Source organism: Heterocephalus glaber, unplaced genomic scaffold (genome assembly GCF_053883595.1).
Source record: "Heterocephalus glaber isolate CG9 unplaced genomic scaffold, H.glaber_assembly_v1.0 deba00001168, whole genome shotgun sequence".
In the NCBI taxonomy this organism is placed as follows: Eukaryota; Metazoa; Chordata; class Mammalia; order Rodentia; family Bathyergidae; genus Heterocephalus; species Heterocephalus glaber.
In genome coordinates, this window is record NW_028258206.1 from 70,855 (window position 1) to 89,792 (window position 18,938).

At 39.3% G+C, this 18,938-nt stretch overlaps 1 protein-coding gene across 1 annotated transcript in view; it reads right to left on the bottom strand.

Moving 5' to 3' along the window:
• The window catches only part of LOC101723158 (cytochrome P450 3A14), a 51,614-nt gene extending 38,364 nt beyond the window's left edge, over positions 1-13,250 (bottom strand). The window contains exons 1-7 of the mRNA XM_087210642.1: positions 13,002-13,250; positions 10,081-10,174; positions 8,182-8,234; positions 6,581-6,680; positions 3,562-3,675; positions 3,209-3,297; positions 1,071-1,219 (exon numbers count right to left, since the gene is read on the bottom strand). Coding sequence (XP_087066768.1) covers positions 1,071-1,219; positions 3,209-3,297; positions 3,562-3,675; positions 6,581-6,680; positions 8,182-8,234; positions 10,081-10,174; positions 13,002-13,072 — 670 coding nt within the window. The 5' untranslated portion in view covers positions 13,073-13,250. The remainder of the gene's footprint in view (positions 1-1,070; positions 1,220-3,208; positions 3,298-3,561; positions 3,676-6,580; positions 6,681-8,181; positions 8,235-10,080; positions 10,175-13,001) is intronic.
• Positions 13,251-18,938: the final 5,688 nt, after the last annotated feature.

Genomic DNA, 18,938 nt, shown 5'->3' on the forward strand with positions numbered 1-18,938 from the left:
CATACATCAGCTGAGTATTTAGCTCAGAGGTTTCATCACCTGCAGCACAAATTGAAAGATGCAAGTTCGATCCCCGGTACCAAAAAAAATATGCATGCATCGTACATCATCAGAATTGAAAATTTTAACTTCAATAGACTCTACCAGAAAATTGAAAAAGACTCCTACAGAATAGGTGAAAAAAGTTGCAAGTCATGTATCTGGTATGGGAATTGTCCCCAGAGATATAAAAATATCTTACAACATAACAAAAATAATATATCTTACAAATGACAAAAACAAATACTTCAGCTGTACTTGATCAAAGTACTTAAACACGTTTATCTTAAGAAGATATTGCACAGAATCTTTAGCACCAGGGAAATGAAAATCAAAACCACAGTGTTATACCATTTCAGGCCCACTAGGATGACTGTAATTAGAATCATGAGAAAACCAAATATTGGATGGGATGGGTTAAAGTGTCAGTTTCTTACTAAGATAAACAGAATTACATTGTAACTCAGCTGTGTCACCACTGAATATTAACCTGAAAACAGGCATTTATACACAATCTTATAACCAATTGTTGATAACACACTATTTACAATAGCCAAAACGCAAAAATATCTCAAATGTTCAACAACAGATGATAAATGGATAAACAAAATGTATTATGTACATACAATGAAATATTATTTGTCCAAAAATGAAGTTTTTAGTACATATTTAACTTGAAAATGTAGTGCTAAATAAAAACATACAGTCACAAAAGTCCTCATATTCTATGGTTCTATTTATAGGAAATGCCTAGCAAATCCAAATCCGCAGAAACAAAGAAAATCAGTGACTGCTTAGGGCAAAGGGCCTGGGAGTTGAAAGTGAAAAGGCACAATGTTTCTCAGGAGATGAAAATATTCTACAATTGACAATGTTGATGGATGCATATTTCATTGAGTGTACTAAAAATTCATTGAATTGTTCATTTTTAACAAGTGAATTGTATGATATGTGAGTTACATCTCAATAAACTACTACAATAAAAAGAGGCAGGCAGGAAGTGGGAGGGCAAGAAACAGAAGTCTTCATACCTACTGAGAGACGCAATGGACGAAAAAGATCTAATATTAAGAGCTTCCTGGCTTTTTCCACAAATGGATCCTCTGGGTTGTTGAGGGAATCAACATTCACCCCAAATGACGTTGCAGTGATCACATCCATGCTGTAGGCCCCAAAGACTCTGAGTGGAGAAAGACGGGGAAAACAAAAGTCTGCACCTCTTCTACTACAAATTCTTCAAGCAGTGTGACTAAATGATATACCAGCAAGACAAGCAGAGACCCACACACTGTCAGAACTATCTGCTAGGCCAGATGAACACTCTATGCTCCCCTCATGCTCACTCATGGGGTATTTATAAGGGGCCAATGATACAACTGCCCTTGTGCTTGGGGTGATTGGGACACTAGGAGACTTAGACTCTGAACTTGTGGAGCTCCATCTCAGAGATAGAGACCCACAAGCAGACACACTATAGTAGTATGTGTGGAGTGTAGAAGATAGTAGAAGTGTAAGCACCATGTTTAACAGGACAAGGGGGGAATAAGACTCTTCCTAGGAGACTCAAAACCTGACACTGATCTAGATCTTGTCTCATCACAGAGCGTGCCCTGAGCTGATTTTTCTTCAGCACATCATGCAACAGCAACATGCTGTTCTGAGCAGCTAGGAACATCATCCCTCCTTCTCTACATCCCCTGTTCAATATCCTGATAGGTCTGCTCCTCCCAACTACAGGGATCTGAGGGGCCCCAAGGGCAGAAACATTTTGGTATAATGTAAAAGAACAAGAATTATACTTGTTAATTGTGGGACAGCATCCAATTGATTATACCCAAATCAGACTGTAAGCAATGCAGTCAGTCGGTAAAGAGTTAACCACACAACTGTCTTGTTTTAAGAAGTGAGTCTGACCAAAGCATATGAGATAAGACATAGCGAAGGTCACAGTGACTCTTACCGAAATTCCTTTCCAAGCCTTTAACTCAAGAATGCTTTGTCTCTTCTTTTATGAGCCTTGCCTGCATCACCAACATATCCCCAGCAACCACACATGGCCTTCTCACCCCAACCTAATGATGATTGTGTCACCAATAAATATAGACAGCTCTGGCTGTTCAGGGTCTTTGCTTGCTCAGCACTGAACATCCCAGGTTCCCATCTCTCTTTCTTTAACCCTGTCTCTAAGTCTTTCTTCTTACCATGTGTCATAGCACAGAGCAAGAGATTAGAATTTCATCAGGGGTCTCTCATAGTGAATAATACTTATATTTAGCTTATCATGACAAGTGCTCATCATCCTAGTATGTGGGAGGCTGAGGCAGAAGACTTGTGCATATAAAGCTAGCCTAGACTATACAATGAGTACAAGCATAGTCTGGACTACTTAGCAAGACTTTGTCTTTAAAAAACATAATGATAATAATAATTATTATTGTACTTCTGTAGAAAATTGATTTGGAAGATCCCAGAGGCAAGTGACCTGATGTTCCCAGTTTTAACAGTATGCTTTCTGGGATATCTGTGTATTTCAAAATGTCCCATTTACACAATCAATATGATTTGTTCCAGTACCAGGAATTGAACTCCGGACCTTCCAATTTCCAGGCAGACATGGCGCTGCTGGACTACAACACTGGCCCTTATCATACCCTTTGGAGCCCCTCCCCTTCTCATAAAAGGAAGGAGAAATGGTGTGAAGGTTTAGTATTTAAAATTTTGCTGAATCTCCGTAAAACCATGGAAAGGTTTAAGTTGTTCCAAGTTTCGCATGGTAATTCTTGCCCCATCCACTGACTTTCACTAAGTACCAAGCAAACTCTTCCCTGCTATTTCCCAGCATTTACACTTACATTTTTAAGATTATTCTGCTTCCTTCTAAAGTATATATTTTATTTCCTAGCAAAGCCAAAATGACAAATAAGTAGTTCAACTAATCTTGGTTCCTGTACTCAGTGGAAAACACCCATCCTCTACCAAATGCCCTGACTTCTCTTGGATCTGTCCCTTCTTGGACGGCCCATTGAAGCTCTACCACCACAACCTGCAGTAACACCTGGATCTAACACCTGGCCCTGGAGTAACTCAGCAGTGAGAATTTCAGCTTCCTGGCAGGCAGCTACATGGTCTCAGGGCAGCTGAGATGTCAAGCAAATGCACTGATACTTACTCTTTCAAGTCAACAGGCTTGCCTTTCTCTGCTCGACTTCTCAGGTTTTTGACCAACACGTCTCCATACTGCTTAATGATGGGGAACATCTAAGCACAAGACACAACAACATTTATGGCTACATCCATAGATTCAGGCCCCAGAAAGACAAGGCATTCTCAGTCATGAAGCAATATATGACATTTAATAATTGCGTTTATAATGGGTCTTCTACACATAAAGACAAAAGACCATTTTTACAAAGCTCCAACTCAGAGAACCACACCTTGGAAAGAGACTAGGTAGGATCTTAGTTTCTACCTGTCCCCAGACTCACTCTTAAGTTTTCAGGTAAAATTCCCTTATTTTCTTACTTCCTTGAGTTTTCCACTGGTGAAAGTTGGAGATAGCTGTGTTCGAATTCTCTTCCATTCTTCATCCATAGATGCGGACATTGCTTTTTTCATAAATCCTGCTGGACCAAGAGACTAGAGTCCAGAGAAAAAGACAGTTTATCATACTTAAGTTTACAAATCTCCACAGTTGTAGAAAATTTGTTGAACAGACATTACTTGTTTAACAAATAGTGACTCTTAGGTGGCAGGCCACATGCTAGATGTTCAATAAATATTTACCATAACTACCTTGCCTCCTGTGAGTATGCTGTACTCACCCAGGCACCTGGCATGCTCTCCAGACTTTATGTTTTAGTTGCCTTTTAAATACAATGTCTATTGTCATGGAACAATGTTCTCCCAGATGAACAGACTAGAAGAATGGGGGCATATTTATGGCACACATGTTGCAGCCAACTGTTGATCACTGGAAGCTTTAAAACAGTCACCATAAATGGACTAAGATAAGACTTCCTCCATCTTGCAAGATTGTGAGGTGTAGAAATGACTAGATTACAGATAGCAGGTAACCTTGAAAAATGGTATGATGCCTCAGATTACTCTTCAATTTATATCCATCTGCAGCAAGAACAGTGTGAAAAATGGGATGCCTTGATGTGGTGAATTTTTAGCTATAAATATGAAAGATTAAGAATGATACACAATTCTTTGTCCAAGACCACAAGTAAAGAAAAATATACTTCTATTTCTAAGTTATTTTACTCCTTGCTGAGACAAAATACCTGCCACCCAAAGATAAAGGAGGAATGGTTTATCTTGGCTCACAGTTTGTAGAGGTTTCACTTCATAGTTGGCTTCCTCCAAGACAGTATGGCATGGCTGAGGGGCATCGCAGAGGAGAAGCAATTTGTGGTGCACAAAAGGCAGGAAGGCACCAAAGCAGTGAAGTATTAAGCAACAAGTGACAGCAGCAGCCCTATTTCTGTCCCTTATATGCTATTCAGGCTACCCACCCTTAAGGCCAAATAGCACTCACACCCAGTGGGGGCTGTCCCATTACCCACACCCAGAACTATGCCACACCAATCTGTGGACTGATTTAGTAATCACACAACCTTAATCCCACCATCACACACTCCAGATCCAGCCACCTCTGAAAAGCCCCACCTATGGTCACATGAGGCTTTGGGGGCACATCTAGAAACAAGCCATAATAATTTCCCTACTTGAAACTATCTTCAAGCTTCCATAACCCTGTTTTGTTTTTAAATGTAATTGTTCACATTCCTATATTGTTAAAGCTCAGAAAAACAAGGGAGGGAAACTTCCTCTACTTGAGGAAGAATCTGTAGCAATGATTTCAGACAACATCACATTTAGTGGTGGAATGTGCAATCTTTCTTCCCATGAGTAGAAACAATTTTTAAAAATCTTACTCTAACACTGTCACTCAATATCATGATGGAAGTTCTAGGCAGAGAAACAAGGCAAGAAAGTAAAATAAAAGACCTTCAGATTGCAAAGAGAAAGATAAAAGTGTCGATATCTTCAACTGAGATATTTGTCAATGAGATGTCAACAATTATACAACAAAAAACCTTTTATGAATAGTAAGGTAGCTCTGCAATATTATAGGATTCAAGGTCAACACAAAATTAAATCACAGTTGTATATAACAATAATAATGTGTGAAAACAATAAGAAAGCAATACCAGTGACAAACACTGCAAAGAAAAGGAAATAAATATCTCAAGTATGAATTTAAAGAAATCTGTACAGGGTCTCTATGCTGAAAGCCACAAAATGTTGATGAAAGGAATCAAAGAAAATCCAAAGAAGTAGAGAGGCACAATGTGTTCATGGAGTAGAAGCCTTAATTTTGAAAAAAATAAACATTGCACCTACACATTTATCTATAAGTTTATTTACATCTTATCAAAATATTAAATAGATTTATGCAGACATGGACAAGATTTTTCTGAATTTGGATAGAAAGGCAAAGGGCTAAGGAGCTAAAACAATTCTGGAAAGAAAGTGGGATAAATCATTTTCCATATCATTATGACTTACTATGTTGCTACCATAAAAAACAATGTGACACTGGATAAGGGTCAGAGTGACCAAGGGAAGAAAATAGAGAAATAGACCTACACAAATAAGCCAAACTGATCTTGGACTATATGCAAGAGGAGTTCAATGGTGGGAAGACAGCCTTCCCCAAAATGGTGTTGGAACAACTGGACAGCCATAGGCAAAAAAATAAACCTTCACCTAAATCTCATACATTATTTTTAAAAACACAAAATAGATCATAAACTTAAAAGCTTAAAACTACACAACTTTTACCAACACAAATGCACACACATGCACACACACAATAGGTAAATCATTATCAGAATTGATACCAGCCACCACACCTGGCAAACTTGATACTAAAAGCACAATTCTTAAAAGAAAAATAGGTAAGATCCTGTCAAGAAAAAAGACAAGCTGTGCATCAGGACTATAGAAAGCTAGCAACAGAAAGCCTTCTAGTGAAAGAATAGTTTCCTTATATTGACAGTGCTGGCTGTTATCAAACATGTTCATGAGATGGATTTGCAGAGAGCTACACACAAACGCAAACACAAACACATACACCCAAACAAATGAGCTCATTAAATACACTCCTTGGATTGTATCAATGTCAATCTCCAACTACTCTACTAACAGGAATATGTTATATTTATGCTTATCAAACACACAGCCATTAGCAAACACAGCATGGACCTCCCTATTCATTGTTTTCACACCTTTCTGTGAGTCTATATTTCTAATTTTATTTAAATTGTGTGTTATTTTGAGACAAGGTCTTTCTCTGTAGCTTCATGCTGGATTGAACTCACTATGTAGCCCAGGCTGTCCACGAACTTGCAGCAATACTGTTTTTCAGTCTCCTGAGTGCTAGGATTACAGGCATGTGCTACCACACCTAGCACAAAATAGGAACTTAATAAATAATAAATGAAGGTTGCAATTTTTAACAATGAATGCCTACCCGCCGGTTTGTGAACGCAGAATAACATTCTTTGACTAGAACTGCTTTGATCATGTCTGGTTCTGTGATGGCCAGCACAGGCTGTTGACCATCATACAACCTGCATTTACAAAACAGAGATGATTAAACATAACAAACCAGATTCTACATCTGAAACTTTGCCAGGAATCTAGATTTTGATCCTGATGTTATATAAGATATACCCATAATAGTAAAATGCACAGCAACATCAGCTCCTAATTCAAGTTAGGGATTCTAACTATAGAAGATACTAGAGTTTTCACAAAATGTAAGATTATGTGGCTCAAGCAAGGAAGAGACAACACACAAAGTATCTCTTCAAAGGGATCATAATTAGAAATAAAACTGGATCTGATTATGCAGCGTCTACGCGATATGAACATGAGTACTGCCTATAAAATTCTCTGAAATGTTTTGTATGTTTACAATATTTCAATATCTGTGCTGGGGACGTAGCTCCGTGATAGAGTGCCTGCCTAGTATACAGAAAGCCCTAAATAACCCCTAACAACACAAAAATTAAAAATAAAAACTCAATAGAGTATTTAAATGTCAAAAATATATTACATCAGTGAAAAAGTCAAATGATCCAGTGCTCAGGAGTACTAAATGTTCCAAGGGGAAATTGGGGTCAGAGCACTGGAGAACCAGCACTCTCTGTTCTTGCCATTGGATCACATTGTCTTTAGGGGCCATGTCAAATCAGTAGACCCCTGGGGCCAGCAATGTGGTTCCTAAGGACTGATGAGACAAGACAAAGAGGGAGAGCCAAAGCTTTCTCCCACCTGCTTGTGGCCCAAAGTCCATGATTACATCTTCCACTGCTCTCCAAACCTCCAGCGGCTGTGAAAGGGAATAGCTGCCGCAGGTGGCCCAGATCTCCCTACAAAGTCAAAAAGAATGTAGCCCATGGGGGAACATAGTGTTGTAAATGTATGCTACACTATGTTGCCAAAGACAGGAAAATAAGGTAGACCACGAAATACCTGCATAGAGGTCTATTAAAAAGTTTTGACTTGAAATCAAAAATTAAGAAAGCAAACAGAAAAACTCTACACTTACAGAAGTTTTAAAAGGCTGAGCAAAATTTCCCAATTTGTTTATCTATATCTCTCAGTTTATCTCTCAAAAGCACATATTAAATTTCAAACTACTACAAGGATATAGGAGTTTGGGCTTTTAAATATATATGTGTGTGTGTGTGTGTGTGTGTGTGTGTGTGTGTGTGTATGTATACATGGAAAGGAGATGCAATCGTACATTTAAGATCACATATTAGAAGGTGCTGAATTAGTACATTTTATGCAATTAAAGAGAACCTAAGAAAGGGACAGAAAGTAAAGGAAGGAGTCTCTGGGCCATCAAAGCATGGAGAAAAGGCATGATATGCAACATTCTCGACCTAATTCCAACTATGGACGTTGACCCCTAGTGACCTAGGGAACCACTGGCAGGATTAATCTGCAAAAGCTTCACAGTTCACAACCAAAAATCCCAAGAGCTCCAGGCTAACATTGTCCTCGTCTACTGAGTGCCTCATTCTCACATGTGCACCCATTGGAAATTTCTGGAATACTCACCCCCACATCTTTCCATACTTTTTATAGCATTCTGTATCAAATTTCCATATACCCTGAGAAGAGAAAAAAATGAAAATCCATTATTGTTCTAAATGTACTGGCCCTATGTCTAACTGGGGCACAAATGACTCAAAGCCCATGAAATCAAGCTTACTATCTCTCACTGAAGATAAAAAGAAGCTCATATTCACAGACATCTCAGAGGAAATATTGAGGGCCATAAAGCCATTCTTGAGTTTCTTAAGAGCACTGAACATATTGAAGGAATTCTCCTTGACTATGAATACTAAGAAACTACATGTCTTTCTGTGAATTTTTGTTTGTGCATTGTCTCCAACATTCTGTAAACCTCCGAATTATTCCCTTTCACGAGCACATGAGAAAACTTAGCCTGAGGAAAAGTGGGCATGTCTCCATGGGTTGTGCACATTCCTTTACTGCCTTCATCATCAGCTCTTCATTGTTCTCACAAGCACTGCTGATAAATTCTGGTCAAATTAGGAAGTTAAATGCACCAGGGACCACTTTAGTCTACAGGATGTATGGAATTCTCAGGGATGTTGTTGAGTGAGAAAGGGAGCAGGTGAGGAATGACAAAGTGCTCTTCCTGCCAACACTCCAATTCAACTCAGAAAGATGGAGAAATGACACCTCTACTCATAGGCATAGCAAATTAAATCTTTCCTCTATGTTTTCACCTTTGAAACTTTAAAACCAATTTTCCGGATGTTAAGTTGAAGTTGTGAATGTTAACTATGCAAAAGTAGATCCCAGAAACAAGGATCCAGGGGATATGTACTAAAGAGTGCAACTGACAGATGAAGAGGAAATTTTCTTTTGCATTGGAGGGAAACAGTATGAATCTTCAAGCCATTATGAGAAAATGAAACCCTCAGTTGCAAATATTAGAATCCAAAATAAGTGTGGAATCCTCAGGAAAAGAAATCTGAATAGAGAGCATACTTCACACTGGTTTTAGTACTGGTCTTTGGAACACGAGCTCAAGAATATCCCTCAAGGGGCCAGACCCTGGACCAAGACTCAGGCCAGGTTTGTTACAAGGCTCAGACAAAATTCACATTGCATATTACATTATATTCGGTTTAACTGAATTTTTAATATATTTTTAAACTCATCCTTTCTCTAGTGATTTTGTAAAGTGATTCTGTCTTTGTTTACCAAAGCAAAACTCATTATGTAGTTCAATAAAACAAGTTGATAGACAGACAGTCCCATTCTGCTTCAGATATGCTCACATTCTCTATTCAGATTCATCCATTTGGTGCTAACTTGAAGGAAAAGAAGCACAGGAGAATGCTCTCATTCTATCTCATTCTATTCTTAATTCCTGAAACGATGTCATGGGTATCAGGAGCTATGAGCTATGAAAATAAGTACAGAGGACTGGATAGTGCCTGAGACACCTGGAGAATGTGTGAATCCCCAATGCAGAACACGTGGGCCATCTAATAAAATGAACACTGAGAGCTATCCATCAGGAAGAAGAATCAAAGCTGCTCATGAGCTCTGGAGTGAACAGGAAAGCTTGAATCTAAATGTGCACAGGCTGATGAACTCCTCCTAGGGAATCCTATCATGCTTTTCTCCAAATACTGACAAATAACATCCTCCTAACTCATCTAACCTCATCTAACCTCCTAACCTATCTCCTGTTTATCCAGTGTTGACATGCCAGAGATCTGTGCTGTGGAACTGAGGCAAAGCTGAGGCTTCAGACAGTTGAAAACAGAGACCCAGGGAAACCTGGCCCTGCTGTGGGTAGGACCCAGACACAGTTTCTGAACATCTAAAATTTCAGTACATTCCTCTAAGGAACAGCACTTTTACTTATGAAACAAGGGCAGTGTTGGTCAAAGAAGGACATCAAACAACACTCACCTTTCTGTAGGCCAAAAGAGTTCCAAAGAAAGGCAGAGGTTTAGGCCCAGGAATTCCAAGCTTCTTAAAAAGTCCATGGCGATAGGTCCCATATCTATAAAGTGAAAAAGAAACCATGGTCATAGGGATTGTGACTTGAAATATATTGGAGCTTACCAATCACTAATTCAGGAACTGGAACAGTCAAGGCACAGGAGGTAGTAGGCTATATATAACAGCAAAAGTGCAAACAGCAACAAATACATTCACTCACCATCTCCTTCCTCACTGCCACTGGCAGTCTTCTTAAATTCACAATGATTAACTAAAATCAGCTGAACTCTTTATTCTCCCAATCTTACTTGATAAACCTCTCAAATTTGAGTCTTCCTAAGACATTCAGGCTGGAATGTTTTCAGGGCATTTCATTTGCTTTGGTCAGTATTGGAGACTGCTTCCTCCAGGAAGTGGGGGGACTCTCATTGTAGTAGGAAGACTGAGGAGTTCCTTTTCCTCTAGTGATAAAATTTTGTGCAACTGCAACTGCTCAGTAATAAAGTCATGGAGACCCTGTGGTAACATTCTTCTTACAGTTTCTTCAGAGGCTTTCATGTTTCTCCTTCCCTCTAAGCCACATCCTTGTTTTGTACAATCTAGTCCTTCTTAAGTTTGCTTTCCCAGAAAGCCCTGGGAGCAGTCAGCTTTTTTAAAGAGTCCCAAATGTTCCCAAAGTCACACTGTGCAGAAGAATGAGTCACAGAAGAATCCATGTCTGGGATGTTCCACTCCCCATGGAATTTAAGCCTCCAATTCGTGACACTCGCATGGGAAGCACAATGTTAGCCATGCTCATATTTAACAATAATATCAGCATACTGCCTCTGTACATTGACTATCCGTGTACAAACAATATCTATTATGGCTGGTATTCCCTAGGGGAGGCATGCCTTCAACTCATCTTAGATATGTCATGTGTGGACTCTCACACCTGGGGGTAATAGACCTGCAGACCTTCCCACATTGCTGTGAATGACAAGTGGCAGACTTCAGAAAGAAAAGAAGCTGAGGAAAGAGGCTGCTGGCAAACATTTTAAGATTTTAGCTGCTAGTCCTAAAAACTAAACCCCATGGCAACAAATTGGGAAAGTATGGATAAAAGTGTCATATGTACAAGTAATCGATGAGCCTCGAAGGAACTTCAGCTACAAGAGAGGGGGCCTTCCAAAGTTAAGCAAACTTCCTGTTCATAAATGCATTCTGCAACATAAATTAAGAAACCATAACATGTTCCAGGTAGTTGAATTGGTTCCTCTTATCTAAGGGTGAGGCTTTAAGGCAGTATAGGTTTCAACATCTTGTACAAATCTAATTAATGCTATAAAATCATAAAATGAAAATCAAAACTTGCATGAAAGGATCTGTGTTTGTAGCACTTATCAGGGACACATCAGCAAAGCCATGGCAAGGATTAAGATTATTCCCCAATTATTAGTTATTAATCCTTTTAGTCCTTATTTACATTCTCAGTTTCTCACACTGGAGAAACTATTTGGTATTTACACGTGTGTCCTATTTATTTCACTTAAGAGTATTGCCTCAATATGCATCCATTTAGCTATAAATGACTCTAGTTTCTCGTTCTTTATGGCTGAGTAGTACTCCATTTTATTAAAAAAACACATCTTCTTTATCCAGTTTCCAGTTGATGGGTACTTGGGCTGTTTCCAAGCTTTAGCTATTACAAACTGTGCCTCAATAAACATGGGTACACATATATCTCTGTGGTATGATTCTTTTAATTCTTTTGGGAAGATATCCAGCAGGGAAATAGCTGGGTCAAATGGGACCTCCAGCCCTAGTTCTTTGAGGTACCTCCACACTGATTTCCATAGTGGTTGCACCCGTCTGCACTCCCACCAACAATGGAGAAGGGTTCCTTTCTCTGCACACCCCCACCAGCATTTGTTATTGGTTGATTGATACTTTGAAATAGGAAAAGGTCCAAAGGGGTAGGGGTGGTTGGAGGGGAAGGGGAAAGGAAAGAATGGAAAGGAAAAATTATGAGAAAAGAAAAATAAATGGAAATGAAGTGTGTAAATAGGGAAGGGTTTAGGGGTGAAGGGCTCACAGGTAATGGGGAAAAAATAAGAACCATGATACATCATGTACAGGTACAAGCACCCAATGATAAATGTAAATGTATTGTATACCTAAAATGTACCAATAAGAGAATTTAAGGAAAAAAAGTGGTTAAAAAATATTATTCCCCAAGATCCAAATGTGCTCTGCTCTTAAATCTTGTCTTTTAGGGATAAACAAATCCATGCACCATGGGGTGGAGGAGTTTAGTTTTAGGAGGGATGACACTTTCAGGAAAAGGTCCCAGAAAAGAAGAAAGTATGGAGTTGAGCCTCCCATGAAACCTGGGGTATACTGAAGAGCCTTGTGTGAAGCATGCTAGGGGTATTTGGAGGGAGCACGAAATACCCTTGTCCTTAGGGGACAAGTCTTCCACACATCTCTCTCAGAAGAAAGAACATAGAAGGCAAAGAATATGAAACACAATCCAAACCAACACAGCTACCCCAGAATTCCCAAAGCTGGGGAAGGGGGTGCAGTTCCTATTGGATATGCCAAACAATTGTTCATAATCTGTCTCTGCTGAATTCTGGTGCATTAGTCTAAATTCAAAATATCAATCAGATCATCCTCAGAGAAAACAATCATGTCAACTATTCTCCTAGCCAGAGGAATACAGAGTTACAACAGGAGAGAGTGAGATGCTCAAGGTACCTGTACAAGGTAAGTAGGAACCTATTCTATGTTGTAGCAATTTTCTTTCCATTATCTCTTTTGATCATGCAACCATAAAAGGGAAACACAGGCCTGAACATACCCCAAAACCAGAGACATACAGGAGAGGAGCTTGGAAAGTTACTCACTGATACAGAAGCACCAGGCTGAGAGCCAAGAGAACCCAGGCTTCCACCGAGAAGTTTAGGATCAAGTCCATTTCCTTCTGCAATTCTCTCCTCTGAGTTTCCCTTCCAGGTGATTTCAAGGCTGTGACTTCAGAGCTTCAATTGGGTGCCCAGCACAGATTTGGTGAGGATAGCATGAATTATTTATGTGCGGGAAAAGGTGGTGGAGCCAAAGCAGCAGCCAGTTGAAAGGCCAGCTGCAAATCACCTGCAGTTGGGAGGAGAGAGATGCCCTTTCCAGCTTGGCACTTGTCAACCCATCATGCACATTCTGACTTTGACCTCCTTTGAGTTCATATTCTGTGAGAAATCATTACAACTCAATCAATATTATCTGCAAGTCCAAAGATTGTTTATTCTTATCAGGAATGTAAGCCATTGGCATGAAATTTCCTCCACCTCCCCTTCCTGTAGTAGTCTTCGTGCCTACTATGGCCATTCTGAAGTACATAAAATTGATTCAAACAAGGCACATCTGTAGATTTTCACACATCCAGGTGCCTAGTCTGTGCTTCTGTCCCATAGAAAACTCTTAATACTCCTTTAAAATCCAAGAAGATCACCAGTTGAAATTTAGCTTGGGCCACTTAGCAACGTAGGAAGACCCTGTCTCAAAATTTAAACAAATGACTGGGGATATAACTCAGAGTGAATGCCTTGAGTTCAACCCCCAGTACTGAAAGAAAACATCAAGATCACACAATTCCTTCTAATAGGGTCTTTGCGAACCACTTTCATTGCACAAATTCTGTCTGCTTTACACATATCTGTTATTTACTGCTTTCATCACCATTGGTGGTTTACAGAATCTTTCCATCACCAGGTTGAGAAATTGTCAAGGGAATAGTCTGGGTATCATTCATTCTTCTGTTCCTGGTCCCTAGTAGAGTATTTTACACAGAGAGGGCATCCTGACAAGTAAGGTGAGTTGAACGAGGAGATCAATGGGCCTCTACATGAACTTTCCTGTAATCTTTGGGTAACACTTCATCTCCCTGGATTGTTCATACAACAGAATGAACCACCTGTGACTCAGCCACCATTACTGAAAGTTTAAGATGACCTGTAAAATTATGTGGAGAACAGGGCCTTTAATGGAGAACTATGGCATGGATGAGATGGTGCTTATGATTACACTGAGTAGTATCAAATTATTCCACTCTTCAGGTGGCCCCTCAAAGGGGCCTGCCACAGACAGCATATTGGCCATATTCCAGATCAATGGCACAATCTCTCTGGATAACTCCATGTCCAAGATCAATGGATATGAGAGAGAAGAACAGCCTGAATTGCCAGGTGGATCCCAAACCCCTTAGCCACCTCAGCAGAAGTCACTAGAGGCAGGATATACCATGCAGGACTCCAAACAGATGATTCCAGCTATTAAGGGAGTGGACAACAGGAGCCAGAGCAGATGGCTTTTTGGTGAATGACTACTTGAATGGGTGAAGTGGAGACCTTGAAAGATGAGGAAGAGGACACTTATAATAGCATTGACTGTCACCTGTGAGCCCCCACGGCATTTCTGACTGGAGATGCCATAGGACTGAGTGCTTGGAAATTAGACAGACTCCTTATCATCACTCTTACTCATGTTCCACGTCTTCTTGGGATGAGCAACTGAAGATTCCATGATCAAAATGAAGACCTCAAAGTTCTTAAACTCACCATAAATAGAAGACATCTAAATTGAGCTTGTGCACATCTGTTTCTCTATATTGTTTCTGCCTGTCAGTCCTTCTTCAGAGACTGACACTCAGTCCTCATCTACTCCCCTCATCATTCTGCCTTGTCTTTAGAGCAACCTGACATGAGCCTGAATAGGTGGATATCTCGTGGGTAAAATGTATTGTCACAACTATCTCGCCTGCCTCCTTTACTTAGTTAAGAGCTAGTTGAAAACAGGAAAGATGAGAATATCAGCCCATAGCTGTGGACAATTTCATTAACTCCCTAAACCCAAGCCTTCCTCATTCTTTTTTGGAAACTAACTCCCTGTGGAAACTCATACCTTTTGACTTCCCTCCAAAACACATATTTTCTAAGATCATGTTATACCTAGAGTTAATATGACCTTCCACCTCCCATTCTTATCTCAGCCCTGTTCAGTGTGCTTGAAATCTGTGTCAACAGGAAGAAAAAGGCTAGTTAGTCATTGCTTGGGGCTAAAATGTAGCCAGCACCATACTTTTGCCAATGCAAAGTGTCTTGTTCTGCAATGGAGATGTGAAACAAGGCAGGTTCTTTGAGCCATTCAATGCATACAAGTGACATCTCCTAACATAAAGAGCCTTACACATGAAGTTATGTGGAACACATGAAGAAGACAGACACCCCTTGTCTCCCACTGACTCATTCATGTATTGAGGCACTCACCATGCAATTTTAAAGCTCTGCTCTAAGTACAGTGCATACAAAGATGACTAAGACACAGATATTATTCTACTTGAAAATACAGATAACGATAGTCAAGTAAAAGTAATCAGACAGGCATGATAAGTGTTTTATCAACACTGAAGAGCTGAGTTGCTTTCTCAGCATCCTTTACAATAGACCAAAGCTGAACCTCAAACATCATTTAGAGAAGCATAGGCTCACATATCTGGAAGAGTGGACAGTTTGCCTGGGGACCCAGTGATGGAAAGACTGCCATCAACTGACACTTCTGATCATTTGTGTTGTGAGCCCAAGTGATACCTCTTCTAGAACCTCTGCCCTCATCTGGGAATTTTTGAGCATTAGATTCAAATTTTGCAATTCACAACCTCAGCTATTAAAAAAGAAAAAAAAATAAAAGCAAGGTATTTGTCTAATTCAGCTTTCATGTTCCCATTCTTCTCAGTGGGGCCAAACATGTTTTTTGGGGATGCAGGTCATATCTATGATTTGATGGTTCAGGAAAGGCAGTAGCCAACTCTTCTGGGTCTCCTGGCTGGAATAGTGAGAAGAATCTTAGATCTGGAGACATTCTTTCAGAATTGGAGAGGGTAGGTGTCTCGCTCAATGCCATTGGATGTCAGCAGAGCTTTATGTCTGCTGTGTTCAGGACATGTATAAAGTATTACATTTATAAGGGTCAGAATCTTGGCCCTCATGCAATTTGTACTTATTAGGGAAAAGACACTAAAAAACAATCACACATCTCTAAAGATATAAAAGAAGATGGGGGATGTGAAAATGGTTAAGGAAATGAGAAAATATGTTTTATATATATGTACCAGTTTCTCCAAATGAACACCACTATAATAGATTCATGAACTAATTAAAAAAACAAATAAAAATACCACACAAATAAATACTGAATTACAAATTTGGATAAATTCTGTGAAGTACAAGAATCCTCTACTTGAAGTGCCCAGCTTGCTGCTTTGACACACATGACCCTTCATTCTTCCCTTCAACTCTGGACTTCTTTGAAAGATATGAAGATAACAGAATGAACAGGACTTGGTGGATGGGGAATTTGCAGCCTTGGGAATGCCTGGGCCTTGTGCTTTATCTGACACTGACAGAAATTGGCCAGAATTGATCTAAGAGGACCAAAGTTCCCATTATCCAAATCACAGGACCCCATCAAAACTGCCAGCCTCTCTCAGACTCATATATCCTTCTAAGATTTTCTGAGACACCCTCTCCTTGTTCTTCTCCTTATCTCACCTATCACTTTGGATCTCCTGGGTTCTCTAGCTCAGCCAGGAACCAAGAGCTCCTGAGGGCAGAAGGGAACACAACGCTAAGACACACTGGATGTGGGAGAAAACATTCACTATGGAGACGCTGAGCTTTACCATCCTGTGAACTTTACCCACATTAGCTGATATAGTACCTATCCTATGAGATAGGTAATAATTTTTATTATTATTTATATATTAATTGGTACATTTTAGGTATACAATTCATTTACATTTATCATTGGGTGTTTGTACCTGAACATGATGTATCTTAGTTCTTATTTTTCCCCATTACCTATGGGCCCTTCACCCCCCCCCCATTTACATAGACATTGCTTCCATTTTTTTTCTTTCTCATAATTTTTCCTTTCCCTTCTTCCCTTTCCCCTTCCTGTCCTGGCAGCCCTACCCCTTTGGACCTTTTCGTATTTCAAATTATCAGTTATTCATTTTAATCATTTTCATCCTTATTTACATTTTCAGTTTCTCACACTAGAGTTACTATTCGGTATTTACACATGTGTGTTCTATTTATTACACTTAAGAGTATGGCCTCAATATGCATCCATTTAGCTATAAATGACTCTAGTTTCTCATTTATGGCTGAGTAGTACTCCATTTTATTAATAAAAACACATCTTCTTTATCCAGTTTCCAGTTGATGGGCACTTGGGCTGTTTCCAAACCTTAGCTATTACAAACTGTGCCGCTATAAACATAGGTGCACATATATAGCTGTGATAAGATTCTTTTAATTCTTTGGGGAATATATCCAGTAGCAGAAAAGCTGGGTCAAATGGGACCTCTAGTCCTAGTTCTTTGAAGTATCTCCATACTGATTTCCACAGTGGTTGCACCAGTCTGCACTCCCACCAACAATGGAAAAGGGTTCCTTTCTCTCCACACCCCTGCCAGCATTTGTTATTGGTTGATTTCATGATAGCAGCCACTCTTTGTGGGGTGAGGTGGAATATCAGTGTTGTTATCATCTGCATCTCTCTAATGACCAGGGATGATGAACATTTTTTCATATATTTATTTGCTGCTTTTACTTCTTGTTCTGAGAAATGTCTGTTCATTTCAGATGCCCATTTTTGAATTGGGTCTTTGAATTTAGGGGGTCTGATTTTTTTCAATTTTTTATATATTCTAGATAGTAGACCTTTGTCTGAGGTACAGCTGCTAAAAATTTCTTCTCATGTTGTAGGTTGTCTCTTAGCTCTGTTGGTAGTTTTTCTTGCAGTGCAGAAGCTTTTTAATAAGATGAGATCCCAGTTGATCTTTGTGTTGATTCTTTGTGTTAGCTCCCGTGCTACTGAAGTTTTATTCATAAAGTCTTTTCCTATGCCAATGTCATTGAGAGTTCTACCTAACTTATCTTCCAGAAAGTTTACTTGATATTTAGCTCTTTAATCCACTTCGATCTTAGTTTAGTGCATGGTGATAGGTATGCATCTAATTTTAATCTTTGGCAGGTTGAAATCCAGTTTTTCAAAAATCATTTATTAAACAGGCTATCTTTTCTCCAATGAGGGTGGTTGGCTCCTTTGTCAAAGATGAGGTGGCTGAGTATGTCTGGAGTTGTTTCTGCATCTTCTAATCTATTCCACTGATCTTTGGGTCTTTTTCTTTGCCAGTACCATGCTGTTTTTATCACAGTAGCTTTGTGGTATAGTTTCAAGTTGGGTATTGTGATACCCCAGCCATGTCTCTGTTGCCTAGAATTGCTTTTGGTATTCTAGGTTTCTTCTGCTTCCAAATGAATTTTTGGATTGTTTTCTCCAGTTCTCTGAAGTATATTATTGAAATTTCAATCGGTATTGCATTAAATCTATATAGTAGTTTTGGAAGTATGGTCATTTTCACTATATTGATTCTTCCTACCCAGGAACAAGGGATATCTTTCCATTTTCTTATATCCTCTTTGATCTCCTTCTTCAGAGTGCTGTAGTTTTCTGTGTAGAGGTCCTTTGCTTCCTTTGTTAGGTTGATTCCTAGATTTTTAATTTTTTTAGATGCTATTGTAAAAGGAATTATTGCCTAATTTCTCTCTCAATGGGTCTGCTATTTGCATACAAGAAGGCTATTGAGTGTTGACCTTATATCCAGCTACTCTACTGAATCTGTCAATTAGGTCTAGAAGACTTTTGACTGAGTTTTTTGGGTCTTCTATGTAAAGTATCATATCATCAGCAAATAATGATAGTTTCACTTCTTCCTTTCCTAT